At 38.8% G+C, this 17268-nt stretch overlaps 1 protein-coding gene across 3 annotated transcripts in view; it reads left to right on the plus strand.

Annotated features, from left to right (window-relative positions):
- VCAN (versican) overlaps nucleotides 1-17268 on the plus strand; it is a 145124-nt gene that overhangs the window by 87854 nt on the left and 40002 nt on the right. For 2 of the 3 annotated variants that reach the window (XM_032763421.2, XM_032763422.2), the window contains one exon: nucleotides 11702-17134. The exons of the other annotated variant lie outside the window; for it this stretch is intronic. In XM_032763421.2, coding sequence (XP_032619312.1) covers nucleotides 11702-17134 — 5433 coding nt within the window. The remainder of the gene's footprint in view (nucleotides 1-11701; nucleotides 17135-17268) is intronic. 3 annotated transcript variants of the gene reach the window in all.

Raw genomic sequence — 17268 nt, forward strand, 5'->3', positions numbered from 1 at the left:
AGATGTCCACACTGGTGATACCCACTTTCTACAGGTGTTTCTGGTCATAGCCAACAATTTTGTCAGGCTAGAACTTGTGGGAATGGTACTGTTATAAAAAGATTGGAATTTAAGAACATTCCAAGAACTGAAACGCAGGTTTTCAGCAGTGCTGTGTCTCGCATGGAAATACAGACACCCAAATACTGTAAATCATGCTGGATAGCTGAATCTGACTAGTCAAGACTGACCACCCACCTTGTATTACTTTCAACTTCTTTCTAGCAGCTGTGCAAAAGTTGTTCTTTTCAGATGTTGCCTTCCAGAAACTGAGTTGAGCAGTTGAAAGTTTTACTCAAGGTCAATTTACATTTAAATAATTTTGATTTACTGCTGAAGGGGGATGGGGGACATCTGTCAGAGGGAGAACAAAACGTAAATTTTCATTAAATTTAGAAAGTGGAAAAAAATGTATTGAAACATGCACTATATCCTTTAAATGTTTCAGAAGTTGGAAAATTTTGGCTCAGAAAACTGTTGGAAAAATATCTCCAGCTGGGGAACATTTTGAACTGAATTAAATAAAATCTTCTGTTTATTTAGACTGAATAGTAATCAAAAATAGGGTTTTACTAGATTGCATCCCACTTACTAGACAATTTAATATGAGGAGGAAAGATTAAAATAATCAGAAAATTGATTATTTTTGGAACTTTCTTTGTTTTGTTATACTTAAGTGTGTATAGGAATAGCTATGTTTCTTTAACACTTAAGACTAGATCCTTAGTTCCATTCGCAACTCTTCATAACCAGAAGGGAGGAGACGGGCTGGAACACTGTTCCATGCTGACCATGTTTGGACGTCTTTATGGTATTACAAGATGGCATAAGTTAGCGCAATCATAAGTAGAGCTGATCAAAACATGGAATTTCAGTTATGTGGGAAATTCAGATGTTTTGAAATTATTATTATAATTTCTCATTTGTATTGTCATTCCACCTAAGAGCCTTCATCCTGGACTAGGACCCTCTTGCACTAGATGCTGTAAAACGCAGAACAAAAAGACAATCGCTGTCCCAAAGAGCTTACAATCTAAGTATAAGACAAGAGACAACAGATAGACTGATGGGGCAACAATGAAGATTGTTCCAGATTGGAAGGAAAAAAATTTCAAAATTTCCTGCAAAACAAAATTGTCAACAAATTTCATTTTGGGTCAATAGGAATATTTGCTTTCCTTCTGTTCTGCTTTCAACTTTAAATAAATACATTTGAAATAAAAACTCATTTGGAAACAAAAGATCAAAATATTTGTTTTGATAAGGTCTACCTTACTGAAGTGCTCTTTTTTTATTTCATTTTTTTCTGACATGAAATTTCTTCTAAATCAGCATGTTCCCATGGAAAGTTTTGATTTTGACAATGGAAAAATGTGTTGGAAATTTTTCGACCCAATCTGATTATAAGGCTGCTCTAACTAGCACAAGGTGCCAGAGGAGTTCCTGGCAGAGCTGAAGATCAGGGGAGCACAAAGGAGATGTAAGGCCATGTTTGCTTCACCTCGCACAGATCCTATGCTGGGCACAGCTTACCCAGACCTGAAGATCAGGGCTCCTATCAAGTATTTGGTAACCAGAAACTTCACTTTTGAGCTTTAAATTTGTAAATTTTCATAGTGTAGATTCTAAGAAAGTTCTTGATTGTCATCAGTATCTGATACAACATGTGTACATACAAAATATGCTATGGACTTTATTATAGGGTCAAATTTTAAAAATGGCTTCAGCCCATATCTCAATGCAGGAGTAACTGGGTGAAATTCTGTGGCCTGTATTATGTGAGAGGTCAGCAGATGATCTAATGGTGTGTTCTGGACTTAGAACTCATGAATCTATGAAGATCTAACATATATCTCATGGACCTGCTTTCAGTGTTAATTTACTAGCTAGCTAGTCTGTATTTTCTAGTATCTTTCAATTTCAAAATCTTCATCCTGGATCCTCATTCTCAGAATCAGTGTCTAGAAGGTATATTCTAGAGATTCAAGACCAGAGATTCATCAGGCTGGTGTAAAATATAGCACCACCTACTGCAATTGAGCTATGACCATTTACAAAAGCTGAGGATCTGGATCCCCATGTCTGTACAGAGAACTGAACTGCCACGTCAATCACTAGTCATGAAAATACTGCCAATTCTTTAGTTCTTATCCCTAACAGATCTCATCTTGGTCTCAAGGCAGTTGATCAGTAGAATAAGAAGGGCAGACTCTTGTTGGTGAACATGACTGTATTTCTCAGACCAAATTAATGATGTGCCCACTGGATTTTAATTCAGCAAATGAATTTGAAACTACACAACACAGCCATAACAGCAGAACTGTTAACATGAACCAACCCCCCCCCCACCTCAAAAAACAAACAAATAAAAAAAAGCCTTCAGAGAAAGTAGAGATGCTAAATGTTATTTCTGAACTAATTTTAGCTTAACTATCAAGGTAAATAAGGCAGCTTGTTGAGTTTTATTGAGTTCTGTCATAGTGTGCCAGATTGAAAGGTAGTGCAAGTTCCTGTGAAAGTCTTTAGGTTAAATTAATCAGTGACATAAACAGTGTGTGAAAAAAGATAAGTGCTAAAGAAGTACAACCTGCATTGGTTTGGTAACCAATGGATGTGCAAAGGGAGCAATATATATGCCAAGGAGAAGGAATGGGTAAATGTAGCATGTAAAGTAATTAACAAAGTGGTTGAAGAAAAACTAGATCACTTCCAATTTTATTTTATACCATCCCGTTGGCTGCTTTTCCAGCTACATCACACCCTTTCATCTTCCAGTGTGTAAAGTACACTACTGTCATTTTTTACAACCATTTAGTACCAAACTGGGGTAATTTACAGTAGTTTAATGCTTGCACACATAATTTACACCATTGTTTAAGACAGCACTGAATAAGACCTACTGACCAAATTCATCCCTAGTGTAACACCACCAAAACCCTAACGATTAGTTTTTCAGACTAATGTTCATAAGGCGAAATTTGAACAAAATCAAAGGATACATTTCTTCTTTTCATATTGGTGTCTCCTGTTAGGGGAGATTGCTCCACGTTATGAAATGAAATCCATGCCCACTGTACCTCACTTTCACAACACCAACAGCACAAAAATGTTTGATTCATCTTTATTTCTGTGTCTCTATTATACTCAGAATTTAGGGCCTGTTTTTTTGAAATTCATGAGAGTCCATGAGGGTCTTTCAATTTACTTCCTTGGGGCTTGGATCAGGCCTCTCGTAACAGTGAAAGTCCTTCCAAAAACCCCTCCCATTCTATTTACAGAAGACTGAGCTCCACCATCCACCACAAGTTAGTAGAAAAGTTGCAGGAATCACTAGGTGGAATTCTATTGTCTGTTATACAGGGTGTCTGTAGATGATCAAACTCAAAATGGTCATTTCTGTTTTTATAGTCTATGAATGAATCTATGCAAAAGTCCACCAAATCAATGTCTTCTGAACAATACTTTTATTCTTTTGAAAGTTTTTTAAATTTTAAAAATCTGTTTTTCATTTAATCATCATTTCTGCTTGAATACTTGCTGAGCTGAAGTCTTGGAGAGACAAATCTTTTATACCTCCTGCCCATAAAAAGTGATCTCTGAAAAGAATATTTTAAAAAACCCTCTTAAATAAAAAAACTCTACAAAACATTTTAAAAACCTTTTTGCATATCTTTGAGTTAGTTTTCCAGTCAATGGCATGGGAACAACATCTGCCTCACAGTCAGTAAGAAATTAATATTGGTTGAGAACCAAGTCCCATTAAAGTCAATGGAAAGACTTTAATGGGTTTGGATCAGTCTCATTGTGGGTGGCAGTGTTAGAAGTCAAGGCATCCCATGACCACAGTGAGTGGGTTCTGGACTTGAGGAAGCTTTCATTTTTTTAATATATTGTTGATTAGAAATGTTCAAGGAACACACATACTGTACACAATTAATTATTTACAAACACAAAAGGCTAGGAAACAGACAGTACTTCACATCTATTTATTCATCTGCCTACTCCATCTTTGTTTCTACTCCATAACGCCTAACCTTTCTCCTCAAAAATCTTTACTGTCTAAATCTATTCAGGGCCTGTTTTTATTAGCAATCTGAACTATCTTCTCTTCAGCTGGCTGTTTTTTACTTACTTTTCTCTGGAATCATATTATCAAAGCCCTCCTCTGAACAAATGCCAACTTTCCTGGCCTTTCTCCATTATAATGTGGGAAACCATGATAATATTCAATAGCCATATCCCTTGTCTTTGGAATCTTCTCTTTGTCTCTTATTAATAGCAGGGGCAGCTCTAGACATTTCGCCGCCCCAAGCAAGGCGACATGCCGCGGGGGGTGCTTTGCCAGCACGCCTGCGGGAGGTCCACTGGAGCCGCGGGACCAGCGGACTCTTCGCAGGCATGCCATCCTCCCAGTGACTGGCAGAGCACCCCCCGCGGCATACCGCCCCAAGCACGTGCTTGGCGTGCTGGGGCCTGGAGCCGCCCCTGATTAATAGGGAAGAATCTATGTCTTTTGGGCTCTGCTAAATTGACAGTCCATTTTGGTCAATTTCATGGTCATAGGATTTTAAAAATCATAAATTTAATGATTTCAGGTATTTAAATCTGAAATTTCACAGTGTTCTAATTATAGGAGTCTTGACCCAAAAAGGAGTTGGGTGAAGGGGATCGCAAGGTTATTGTAGCGGAGTGGTTGCGGTACTTCTACCCTTACTTCTGCACTGCTGCTGGTGGCAGCGCTGCCTTCAGAACTGGGCAGCTGGAGAGCAGCATCTGCTGGCTGGGAGCCCAGCTCTGAAGGCAGAGCCACCACCAATAGTAGCACAGAAGTAAGGATGGCCTGGTATGGTATTGCCAGCTTTCTGCATTGCTGCCTGTGGAGCTGGGATCTCCATCAGCAACTGCCATTTATCGGCCACCCAGCTTAGAAGGCAGCAGTGCAGAAGTAAGGGTGGCGTGGTATGGCATTGCCACTCTTACTTCTGCGCTGCTGCCGGTGGGACGCTGCCTTCAGAGCTGGGTGCTTGGTCAACAGCTGCTGCTCTCCAGTCACCCAGCTCTGAATACAGTAAGGGTGGCAATGCTACGACCTCTATAAAATAACCTTGTCACTCCCTGCAAATCTCTTTTAGGTCAGGACCCCCAATTTGAGAAACACAGGTCTCTCCCATGAAATCTGTATAGTATAGGGTAAAAGCACACAAAAGACCAGATTTCACGGTCTGTGATGCATTTTTCTTGGCCGTGAATTTGGTAGGGCAGTTGAAAAGGATGTAACCATAAAAACTGACAATACATATCAGATATAACTAGTGTATTTTAAATTGTTACAGATGGTTGGGTGTTTGGTGTCAAGGGACAAGAGTCCAGTTTAATAGATAGCCCTTTTTCTTTTCTCCTTTTTATATTTTATGGTAGATTTCAGGTTTCCAGCCCAATGTCTTGCTTGTTTATAAATAACATAGCTACACATTATATGCTGATAATATTGTAATATAGCTCATTGGCCATCTGTAAGTGTTAGAGAATTTATCATCACTTAATAAGCCTGAGGACTGGCAACTTGATTACTGACATTGAATCACTGAAATTCTAGTGTAAAGAAGGCTATTTTAATGAAGGACAATTGAGCTGCATCCTTTATGACAGAGGTGTCATACACAGCCCACCAGATTATTTCATAAGACCCATGGCCTGCTTCAACACAATATACTAACAACTGATTCATTGGCATTTTGTCGTCATATTTACATCATTTTAGTTACACAGATGCATAAATAGACAATACTGTACATAGAAACAACCTATCTAAATACATACAAAACAAGCTCAACTTAAACTATAAATCAATACAGGTGACCTTAATTCTTATTAGCATATGTAGAATCTGTTTAGCTCACACAAGATTATGTTTAGGTTTATGTGGCTGTCCTGTGAGGTTGGGCACCACTGCTTTATGATACTGTTTTCTTATAGGCCAATTATTCTACCATGGAACACTGCTTAATGTTTCAGAAGGGAGTCAACCTGAAAGTTTATCATATTATAGTTTCATACCAAAGCAGGGTTGCTTTTATGTAGGACTGTCATGGCATGTTAGATCTTGAAAAAGCTAACAAATTATAGTATGGTCTGACAGAGATCTTTGCTTGCCTCAGTATTATATGCATTTGTACATGTCATCTTGGTGAGTTTGGAACAGATGTTGTTCATTAAATTCATTAATCTACCATAAATCCATAAATGATTTAGACTGAGCTAGTAATCTGAGTGGTTCCCAGGTGTGCGTTATTACAATAATAATGCACTGGTCAGAACTTGTTAGACATGTTACCCTCCCACAAATTATTGCCTGTACAGTTCAGTCCAGATTTTCAGAATTTAGAGTGTACATTTTTGTGCAAAACTGTGTGCATATTTTCATGCCTAACTAACTAATACAATTCTTCTGACAATGAGTGAAATCATAGTAATTTCTGGAGGCCTGTTTGGTCAGTTTGACTGGGCATTTCCTCTTACAACTACTCCAGTTGTGTGTATAGTCATAGTAACTGTTTCCATAACTTAGTCATGCATATGCACATTTGCATGTGCAACGTACTGAAAGTGTGGTGTGTTGTTCATTACTATTTATTTTGTTTTCAGTTATACTAAGTTCTCTACTACCCAAATATTGAAGACCTGTCTTAGTCAAAACGTCCGTAATAGGTCTAGTATGCCATTTGCACTTGCACATACCGAGTTTCCATGCATAGTGACATTAATAGTGTTATACAGAAGATGTGCAATTGCACATGGCTTAAGGCTTCATTTATTGTGAAAATCAAGCCCTTAATATATTGCCCAGAAGTACTGCCTTCCCGAAGTGGGTCTTCCAAAAATGGCTTTACTGCTGAGTATTAGACATGTCTCTCAAAGTTGATTTGTGGGTAGCATTATGATCATTAATCCTGCAAATTGGCAGGCGTTTTACTCTTTCCTTCCTTCTGTGTTCACTAGTAGCCAAATTTCACAAGAAAATCCTCAGTACCTATATTTCTTTGCCTTTATTTGGCAAGCAGAACTGAACTGTAATTTCATATAATCATACTTATACCATGAGGTCTGCCATTGAGAGCTAAAATAGATATAGCACTCTATTAAGTGGAAAAAATGTGTGAATGTAGTCACTTGAGGTAAATGATTTACAACAATTGGTTAAAATCAGTAAGCTTGTGGGAATGGTAACAGATCTTTGGCTACATGTGCTAGAGTCCTGGTTAATCTTGAAATAATTCTGTCTTTCCCCAATTGGGGCAGATTTAAGATATTACAGATTTTCTGAGTGTATTTGTATAAGAAATTGAGAGAAAGGAAACAGATATGGCACTGTTCACATAGGCACAAAGTAGGTCCAAAATCAAACCAAAGGCCATTGGGTCAGGAATATTTTGATGGCAACTTACATCTGTACTTGATATACTTTAAAACATTTTTAAGGTACAGAAGAATGCAGACCTCAGTGCCCCCTTTCTGATTAAAGTTAGAAACTACTTCAGAGGAAAATACCTTGTTCTTCTGCATTGCAAGCCAGACTGAAAAATGCACAAGTGGAGTGAGAGATTAATAGAAAGATTTGAAGTAGCAATGGAAAAACATGAGCAGTATGAATGAAGAAGCTTTAGAAAAATCAGTGAGGTACATTAGCCCAGTCTAATACTGGAACACATTGTCATAATAGTGTATGGGAGTTATGTGCCTAAATTCTACCCTCTGTCAACATGATTAGTCATGTTGAATTCTTTCCCAGATTTTTGCAATTTGATGGATAGGCTGTCATAGAACACACTTTTGTCTTATCGGTTCTGTGTTGTGGTGGAATATGATTCCATCATCATGCCCTAGAGTTTCTTGTGTTTTGTTTCTAGTCAGGTAGGAGATTTATTTTGATTTCTTTTATTTATTAATGTATTTTTAATCCTGTAGGATCTATTTATAAAAATAGATTCATTCATACACAATGGGTTTGTCTTTATGAATAAAACTCACAAAAGTACAGCAAGTGGGTTTTATCTTTTAACCAACAGGTACAGCAACCAGTAGTTCAAATCTTTTTGGTAGTGAAGAAAATAGACAGACAGGATCATTCCTCCCACTGTGTCCCTGGATCAGGGCCGGCTCCAGGCACCAACTCAGCAAGCAAGTGCTTGAGGTGGCCAAGGGGAAGGGACGGCAAGTCGGGCTCTTTGGCGACAAATCGGCGGCAGGGCCCTTGGTCCTGCCACCGAATTGCCGCCAAAGAAGAAAGCAGTGTGGTGGAGCTGCCGCCGATCGCAATTGCTGCTTTTTTTTTTTCGCTGCTTGGGGTGGCAAAAACTCTGGAGTCAGCCCTGCCCTGGATGGTCCTGTGGCACCAAAAAGGGTTTGTAAATACCCTGTAGCCAGCTAAGAAGAATTCCTCTGGGGCAGCCATTGTGTTAGGTAACCGTGTGATGCCCAGTGAGGCCTCCCAAAAAGCCCTACTGTAAGGGAGGGAGAAGTCTCAGCATCGCAATCACCCACTGGGCAACCCAAGGAGGTTACCATAATTTATGCTGTGTAAGTAATGCATGGGGCTACGCTGGCCTTTAGAGCCGCACAGAATAGATGTTATGCTAACCCCATGCTGGTTTTGATCACAGCTATTTTGTCCCCATTGATAGGTGCCTGTCTCATCTTTAGAGTTGTCAATCTGCCCTCCTCTGACATTTCAATAGGGTCATGTTACAGTCTCCTGGTGCGTTCTGTCCATCCTTGATTCCTCCCTAGAACATCTGGTCCGCTGATGGCCTTCACACTTATCTTGTAACACACACATTCTTCATTCACACACAAAACAGGACTGATTTACACAGAGCATTTGAACAGGAACATCAATTTGCAATGTAGAAGAAAACAGTCATAGCATTGTTTTACTTATTTCAAAATGCTAAACCTATAAAAAAGTGGTAACCATAAAGGTCTGTCACTGACTTGAAATCAGCTTCAGACACAAGATTCTGGCTGATGCATCTTTACCAATGGCACACTAGGCCATTCCTTTCTGCTTTCAGAAAGGGTGGCTGGCAGGATATGATCAAATCACAAATCAATACATTTAATTCATGCTACACAAAATTCTTTATCCTTCATTCTGTATTATACAAAACGCAAACATAAAATCCTACTACTACATAGGGAGGGCACTGATGTTGCTTAAAGCACCTTAAAGTCCTCTCTCCTGGGCTGCGAGGTTTGTGCTGTGCCACTGAGAGATGCAACACTCTCAGCCAATGTTTTTCGAAAGTGTCCTACAATATTTTAATGGAAATACAGAATACTAAAGATGGGCTGACCTACAAACATTGGACATGGATCTTCATTTCCCACAGTTTGTGTGATGATTAAGTCCAGAGTTTTGGTTTGCATGTGTCACGATTGCATACACTTCATAATTATTAGCTTTCACCAAATCCTGAAGCTCTTACTTAGTTTTTACTATATTCCTCACCCAAACCTCCCATTGTCTCCTCCTTGAAATTTTACCAACTAAGGACCAAGTACATTCTTCAGGATTTGGCCCATAGTCATTAGCAAGACACTGGGCAAGATTTTTAAAAACCCAGTTGCAGGAGCAAATCTGGTCATACAAGATGCCATACTTTGTGACTATTTTTTTCCAGGCTCAAAATGCAGACACAGATTGTTCTGGCACAGTTTGCCTGAACAAAATAGTGAAACTAGAGCCAGGGGGAGAGCACACCCCAGCAGTCTGAAAAGTCGTTGCCTGTGGCCCCAGAAGCCTATAGCTATCTCCAGCTCTGCACGGATCTAGAGGCCCAGTGCCTCTGCGTTGTGCATCCTAAGCATACCGTGCAATGCAACCTGGCAGATTAGTTTCCTTAGGAAATGAATGGTCTCTCCAGTACCTCGGGGGCTAGGGGGGCATTCAGTGTGATCTGTTGCTCAGAGGCCAGCAGAGATATCCCCCATTGGGTGCTGGAAAAGGATGCAGCATAGTGTTCCTTCCTTTGTGCTGTCACTTGCCTGCTCTGCCTAGTTCCCATGATGAGCCCCAACCTGCAGAGCTTGCATGTGGAGGACTCTGCAGGCCTAGAAGTAGGGGTGTTGTTGGCCAAACCCTCACCAGAGCTCTGGAGCCAGAGGATAGTGACAGCTGAGAGTCAAACTGCACATAATGTCTTTTGTCTGGTGAAAAAAATTTCCCTGGAACCTAACTTCTCCACCCCATTTACATTAATTCTTATGGGGAAATTGGATTTGCTTAACATTGTTTAATTTAAAGTTACATTTTTCAGGAACAGAACTACCATGTTAAACGAGGAGTTACTGTACTAAGTCATTCACTGCGTATATAGCAGGAATAGAATATTTCCTTTAATTTAGCTTTTCAGGACCATAGGGTGAGTAGCGTTTAACTGATAATGCTAAAGGGTAGAAGCCAGGTATGTCAGCCCAGATTCTCTGCTGGTGTAAACAGGTGCAGCTCCATTGGCTGCCTCAATTTACACCATCTAAGATCTGGTCTATCTTATTTACCTAGAATTACATGTAAGAGAAATTTGTGAATTAAAAGTTGTGTACAGCAGCACAAAATTTTCTGGCTACAAGTCAGTGGAGCAAAGAGTTCTATAAGGCAAAGGCTTGGACAAAGAGAGCTTATCGCTCTTGCTTATCTGAAGGTGGCATGCATCCTATAGACCAGAAGATCTAAGATAAAGTGTACATGTTGGGGGAGATTTTCAGAAACACCAAAAGAATTTAGGAGCATAGATCCCACTGGAATTCAATGAGATTTCTATATCTAATTTTCTTACAAGCGCTTGGAAATCTCCATCTCAATATTTGTCCAATTACCCAAAAGAAAAACATTATTTTTTTTGCACTATATGTAAACAGTGATACTATTCAAGGTATAACTGTAGAAAAAATTAACTGGCATTTATCAAGTCTCATTGAATTAAATAAATGTATATGTACTATGGATTTGTGCATACAATATATTTTTATATATGATTTATTTTTTAATATATTTTCACAATAGCCATAATGCACCTGAGTGGTGACATATTATTTACTAACCTAATGGTCAAGAGTACAGAGCAGAGTGTCTCATATAGTCTTGAAGTAATTACTTTCATTTGAGCTAGCATGGTTGGGAAGACATGCACTGTACTTTTTTTTTTCTTTTAAGAACATGGGAGGTTTCACCTCAGTTGCGAAGGAAGATCACTTTATGCCACAAATCCACAGAAGTAATTGTTGCATTTGGGCAGTGATGATAGCTTCTTCTATCTAAAACTGATTTTTTCTCTGCCCTATTTACATCTATTTAGAATAGTGTAAATCTACTGAAGGAGAAGTCAGCACAAGGCTATTTCTGTGACTAAACACACGTGTTTTACGACAGTGGTATTTAAAAATTGGTGAGTTCTGTATACAAAAACATTTGAACTGGTAAAGCAAATGTGCAGTTTTTAAAATAGATTATATTTAACTTATTGTGTTAATAAAATAACATATTTAATTTAATTTGAAATGCATTTATTTTTGCTATAATAAATTGTTTGTCCCGCCTATGGCTAATATAATGCATTACCACACTTGTCACTTAACGATTGTGAAAAGCTCTTTCTTTTTGCAGATCCATTGCCTGGATTATTGACCCTATCTACACACACAAAAGATGAACCCCACATAGATTCAGACTCACCACAAGCTGAACCTTGTACCTCAGTCCCTGATCAAGACTCTTCTGAGTACTATATTGATCCCATTATTTTGGAATCTTTATTTCCAACTTTTGAGTCTGAAGAAGATGGAGATTGTGAAAATACTACTGATGTTACAAATCCTCCAGCATTGCAGTTCATCAATGGAAAGCAACAGGTGACCAGTGCACCTAAAGACACAAAAGCTGAAGAAGCAAGAAGTGACCAAATTGAAAGTGTTACACATTCCAAAAATGTCAAATTTTCACAAATCAATGACACTAACACCATAATATCTGAAAATGAGGCCTCTGATACAATGCAACCAGATGTATCTAGAGAAATAAAAGGGGCATTTGAAGTTACACAACAACCTACAGCAGATATTGCAACGTTGGAACCTGTTTTAAGTAGTGAATTGGAAGTTGCCACTATAGATAAATCTGAGGTAACATCTGTATATGGGCAATCTTCATCAGAAACTTTAGAGACCTTGAAACATAATGAAACTGAATTTCAGCAAAGCTCAACTAAAGACCCCAAAACCTTGCCTTTGATTACTATAGAATCTTCTGGAGATGCTGCCATTGACCCTGAGTTCCCTGGTCCTGTCTTTTCAGAAACGGGGAAAATGACAACAAAAGAACCTGCAGAAAAAAGTTCTGCTGCAACTTTTGCTCCCAGTCCAGTATCTGATATCGCTACTGTAGACATAGGCATAAAAGACCATATGCCAGAAAAGGAAACCTCTATTCTAAGAGATGGTTATAAATCAACTATTAAGCCTGATAGACGTCCCCCACTGGAAACCCTTGTAGAAACAACAACAAGAAGTCATATAGTAAAGTCTGTGGAAAGTCCTATTTCATTTATAATACCAGAAGGCTCTGGAGATGTAGAAGAGGAGGATGTTGCTAAAACTTCAGCTATGGTGAGAGAAACTGTAGTTACTGAAAAGATTTCAGTAGAAGAAACTTTCTTAGGGTCTGGCAAACTGCTGATGACAGAAATTACTGCCACTGTTTCAGGAACCACCATTTCTTTGCATAAGGAAACTAGCACTGCTTCTTCTGTTTTTGACCAAAGTTCTGAAGAAATTACTACCACCACATCTGTTACTGGGTTGGTTACCAAAAAAGGAGTTAGCAGTGCTACTGGAACAGAAATGAAAATGAAAGAAGATGAAAAAGAAGCACAGAGCACTGCTTCTTCAACTAAGGAACATTCATCCACTGTTGAGATAGGAAAGTTAGTATTCAGTGATGAACAGGAAAGCTCTAGTAACAGAACTGGAATTGTAGATCAGGAATCCACTGCTCTCAGCAAAACAATACCAATGACAGATTCCACATGGCCTGAAAGCAAAGAGTTTACTGCTGCTCCTTTCTCCACAGAGAAAAGTCTTTTTATAGATGAAGGATCTGGGGAAGAACCAACATACACTAGGAAAAGCATTGGAGACATAATTTCAGGGGGTGTCACAAGAAGAGTGGTAAGTACTGATCCCCCATTTATTGATCTAGGTTCTGGAGAGAGAGATGTTATCATTGATTCTACTGCCATTATTTCAGTTCCGTTGGAGTCTTTGACTAGGGGCACTGAAACACAAACGAAAAAGCAGGAAAGAGATGTCTACAGCACAGATACTTCCTCTGTGGAATATACAACAACTGTTGAAGCAACAAAGTCAGTGTTAAGTACTGAGTCAGATGACTTAACTAAGGAAGCTGGAATAGGAAGGAAGGTATCTAAGGACATTTTTAGTACAGGTAAGCTAGGAGAACAAAAACATGAAACAGAGGCATATTATTTGATTACAACTCTTCCTTCTCAAGAAGAATCTTTTCATCAATTTAGAAAAGAGATGACAACTCATATTGCAACAGAAGAGCAAACTAAATACTTAGAAAACTCTGGGGTCACCTCTTCTTTGGAGTCTGTTGTTAAAATCATTTCGCCTGACACCATTGTGACACGTGCTGTCAGTAGTATAAAAACAGTAACTGAATCTACAGAAAGTGAAAGTGGAAAAGACAGCTCGCCGACCATCTCGGCAGAGAACATTATCCTAATTGAGGCAGGCTCTGGAGAACAATCCAGAGATGAGAGCGATACCATGGTACCAGTGCCAGATGGTTCTAGAGAAGAAGTACTTGGTACTAATTTGCCATTAATTGATCAGGGTTCTGGAGAAGTGGATTCTGTCATTGAGGCTTTTACAAAAACTACAGCTTCACCACATTCAGCAGTTAGAAGACCAGAAACACAAGCAACAGAAGATGAAAGAGGAATTATCAGTACACCATCTGTCGATCATTCCTTTGCTGTTGAGTCTGCAAATTTAGTCATGAGTGCGAAAGATGAAGTCAGCACAGTTAGAACTGGAATTGCAAGAAAAGTCATCACTGAGCAAATGCCTACTGAATCCGTAACAAGAACTTCTGCTATAAATCTTCCTTTGGAAGAAGAAATACGTTCTGAGCAGAATAGTTCTGCAGAAACTTCACAAAAAGTTGTAGAACCCTCTGGATTAACAACAAAATCTCCTCTCATTAAAAGTACAGAATCTACCCTAGAACAACTTCCATTTAATGATACTACTCTAGTAACTGAGTCCATAAAACTTGAAAGCAAAGACACAAGCTTTCTAGCTAAACTTACAAAGAAAGAAAAAGACTGGGAAAATATTTTCCCAACAGAAGACATTCACAGATCACTTCCAGTCCTGAAGGGTGATGAGCCAACTAATAAAGAGATCAGTAGTGATTCATTGTTTTCAGGACAAGGATCAGGAGATGAACTTATTAGTGTTCCATCAGTAGAGCCACTGAATTTTGTGACTATAAAAGAAATCACAAGTACTTTAAGTCCTGAAACATTTTATCCTGAAAGTGTGGGACCAAGACTTTCCATTGACAAAGCCCAAGAATTTGAAAGTGGTCAGACTGAATCAAACAAGGATTCTAGTGAAGAACTCAGGCTATTCAGTTCTATAACAGAGGCAGTTTCCAAAACAACTGAGAAAATGGCCACTAGTACTTCTGCTTTAGCTGAAGAAAGTTCTAGGAACTTCAGTAATGAAGCTACCACAAAAGAGACATCCTATTCTGTTTTAATCACTGAAGACTCTCACAAACAAGAAACTTTTCATTGGTTAGAACAAAATGAAACATATGGATCACCAGCTGCTACAAATCGAGTTGTTACTCAAGAGAAAACTTCACAATTGATGAGTAATGAAAATGTAACTGCTGCTTCTATATTCTTTAGTGGAACTCCTCATTTTGAAACAGAGGAAGCACTTGCAACATCAACACCAATACCTTCCACACCACTATATGAAAGTTCTGGAGAAGGATCTGGCTGGGTGGACATTGTGGGGTCATTTCACCCAGATGCATCTACTACCCATTTGCAAAATCTGGAAATAACAGTTGCTCCTCAGGTTCACGAGGAAAACTATTCTGAAGAACTGAACACAGAGACAGCATTAAATGGATCACGAACTGTATCAGTGTTATTTTCCACCCACACAGAAGAAAAAGAGATCTTACCAAGATGGACTAGTGTTCAGCCAAAGACAGTTACAGGTGAGAGTTTAATAAATGATACAAGGATAGAAAACAAAGTCCTCCCAAAGCTTGATGACCTCAGAAATATTACAGGGAATGATTCTGCTTTTAATGAGATCACATCAGATGAAACAATCATAGATGTGGATCATTCTAAACCAATGCATGAAGATATACTAAGTGTGCAGACAACTCCAGATACAGAGACTCATTCAACATATGGCAATAATGATGGCATGAAAGTTGAAGAAGTGGAGTATGATTTAACATCTAATCTTTCTACAGCTGAAGAGAAATCATATGGATCTGGTGATAATCTTTCCATGACTATTTCCAGTAAGTCAATAAATAGTGAATCAGTAACAGCTGAGAACAGACCCAGATCAGATGACAAGGATTTTGGTTCAGGAGATGTCATGCAGTTCACAATGGAAACTCCTATCCTTGGTGTATTGTCTGAACTGGATATTTTGCTTCCAACAATATCATCAATGGCCAGCCCTAGTGGGCCCCCCCGAGTCAGCGAAGAGGCCAAAGAACCTCCATTTGAAACCAAACATGTAGCACCAGAAAATAAAACAGAAGGCCTCTCTGAATCAAGTACTTTGTCAGACAACCAAACAATAGCAGATCAAAGTGAAATAGTCTTTACCTCTGGGTATTCAGGAATGGAACAAGAAGAGTCTGATGAGAGGAAGCCTTTATTTCCTTCCTTTAGACCCGACTTAACTACTGAGACAGAACAGGCTTTGACAGCAAACATGTCTGTTGTAAGTATTGTTACCCCACGAACTGTATCCCAAAACTTAACAGAGTCATCTAATATAAGTGAAGTAAAACATCATACAGTTTACACAGAAACAAAAACCACTTCAACAGAATCTGAAGAAACAGATCCAGCCAAACTTTTCCCTGTAACTCAAATGCCAAAATCTTCAGTAACTGTCCACTTGGTTAATGAAGTATCAGAATACCCTGAAGTTATCATTCCAAATACTTTGTCATCAACTGATTTAGACAAGTCTAATCAAACATCAGGACAAACCTTCAAAGAAGTTAGTTCTGATGTTGCAGCAACTTACAAACCACCCACCAAAGTGCTGTCCACTAAAACTGAGTCTCCACTAGACTCTTTTTCTGAACCTGAATTGGAAAGCACATCTGTTGAAAGTACTCCTGATATTAGTGGACAGATAACAGACAGAACAAAGGAGAAAGAAAGTTCCATAATAGAACTGATTACTGAAGAACTAGCAACCATTTCTGAAGATAGATCTCTATCAAAATATGCCATACCAACAGTTTTTATACATTCTGGAGAAACAGTAGACACAAATATTCCAGAAGTTAGCACAGAAGATGAAACCTCTGCAGAGACAGTGAAAGATCCCAATCAAGTAGATGAAAGCAGCACTGAGGGAGCTTTGCCAAGGCTATACACCACACCAGCTTCAGTGCCACATGAAAGTATAGCAGGTGGAATATTTCAGCCTGGCCAGGCAACTGTTACAATGTTATATTCATTGTCACCATCTCTGGATATAAGCCTGGAAACACAAACAACTGTGGTAGTACAGAAGCAGTCCACAACAATTTCTTCTGACAATGCAACAAAACTTGCAGCCCCTGAAAACATTCCTGAGTATAATAAACAGACAACAATAAGCACAGAGGACCTAAGCACTACTGAACTTGTAACTTCATCATTTTTCCTTCTGGACATTACTAATGGATCAGATTTCCTGATCGGCAACAGTGGAGATTCAGTTGAAGGCACAGCAGTCCATATACCAGGTAAGATCTCAATTTGATAAATACTATATAAACTTGGTTTGTTACCGGTAAACATTTAATTTGTTCTTTATTTTCTCTTGAAGACTATTTTATACTAAAATGCTAGGTGTTAGTAACCATGTGCTTGTGTAGGA

The sequence above is a fragment of the Chelonoidis abingdonii genome, chromosome 6 (genome assembly GCF_003597395.2).
Source record: "Chelonoidis abingdonii isolate Lonesome George chromosome 6, CheloAbing_2.0, whole genome shotgun sequence".
NCBI lineage: Eukaryota > Metazoa > Chordata > Testudines > Testudinidae > Chelonoidis > Chelonoidis abingdonii.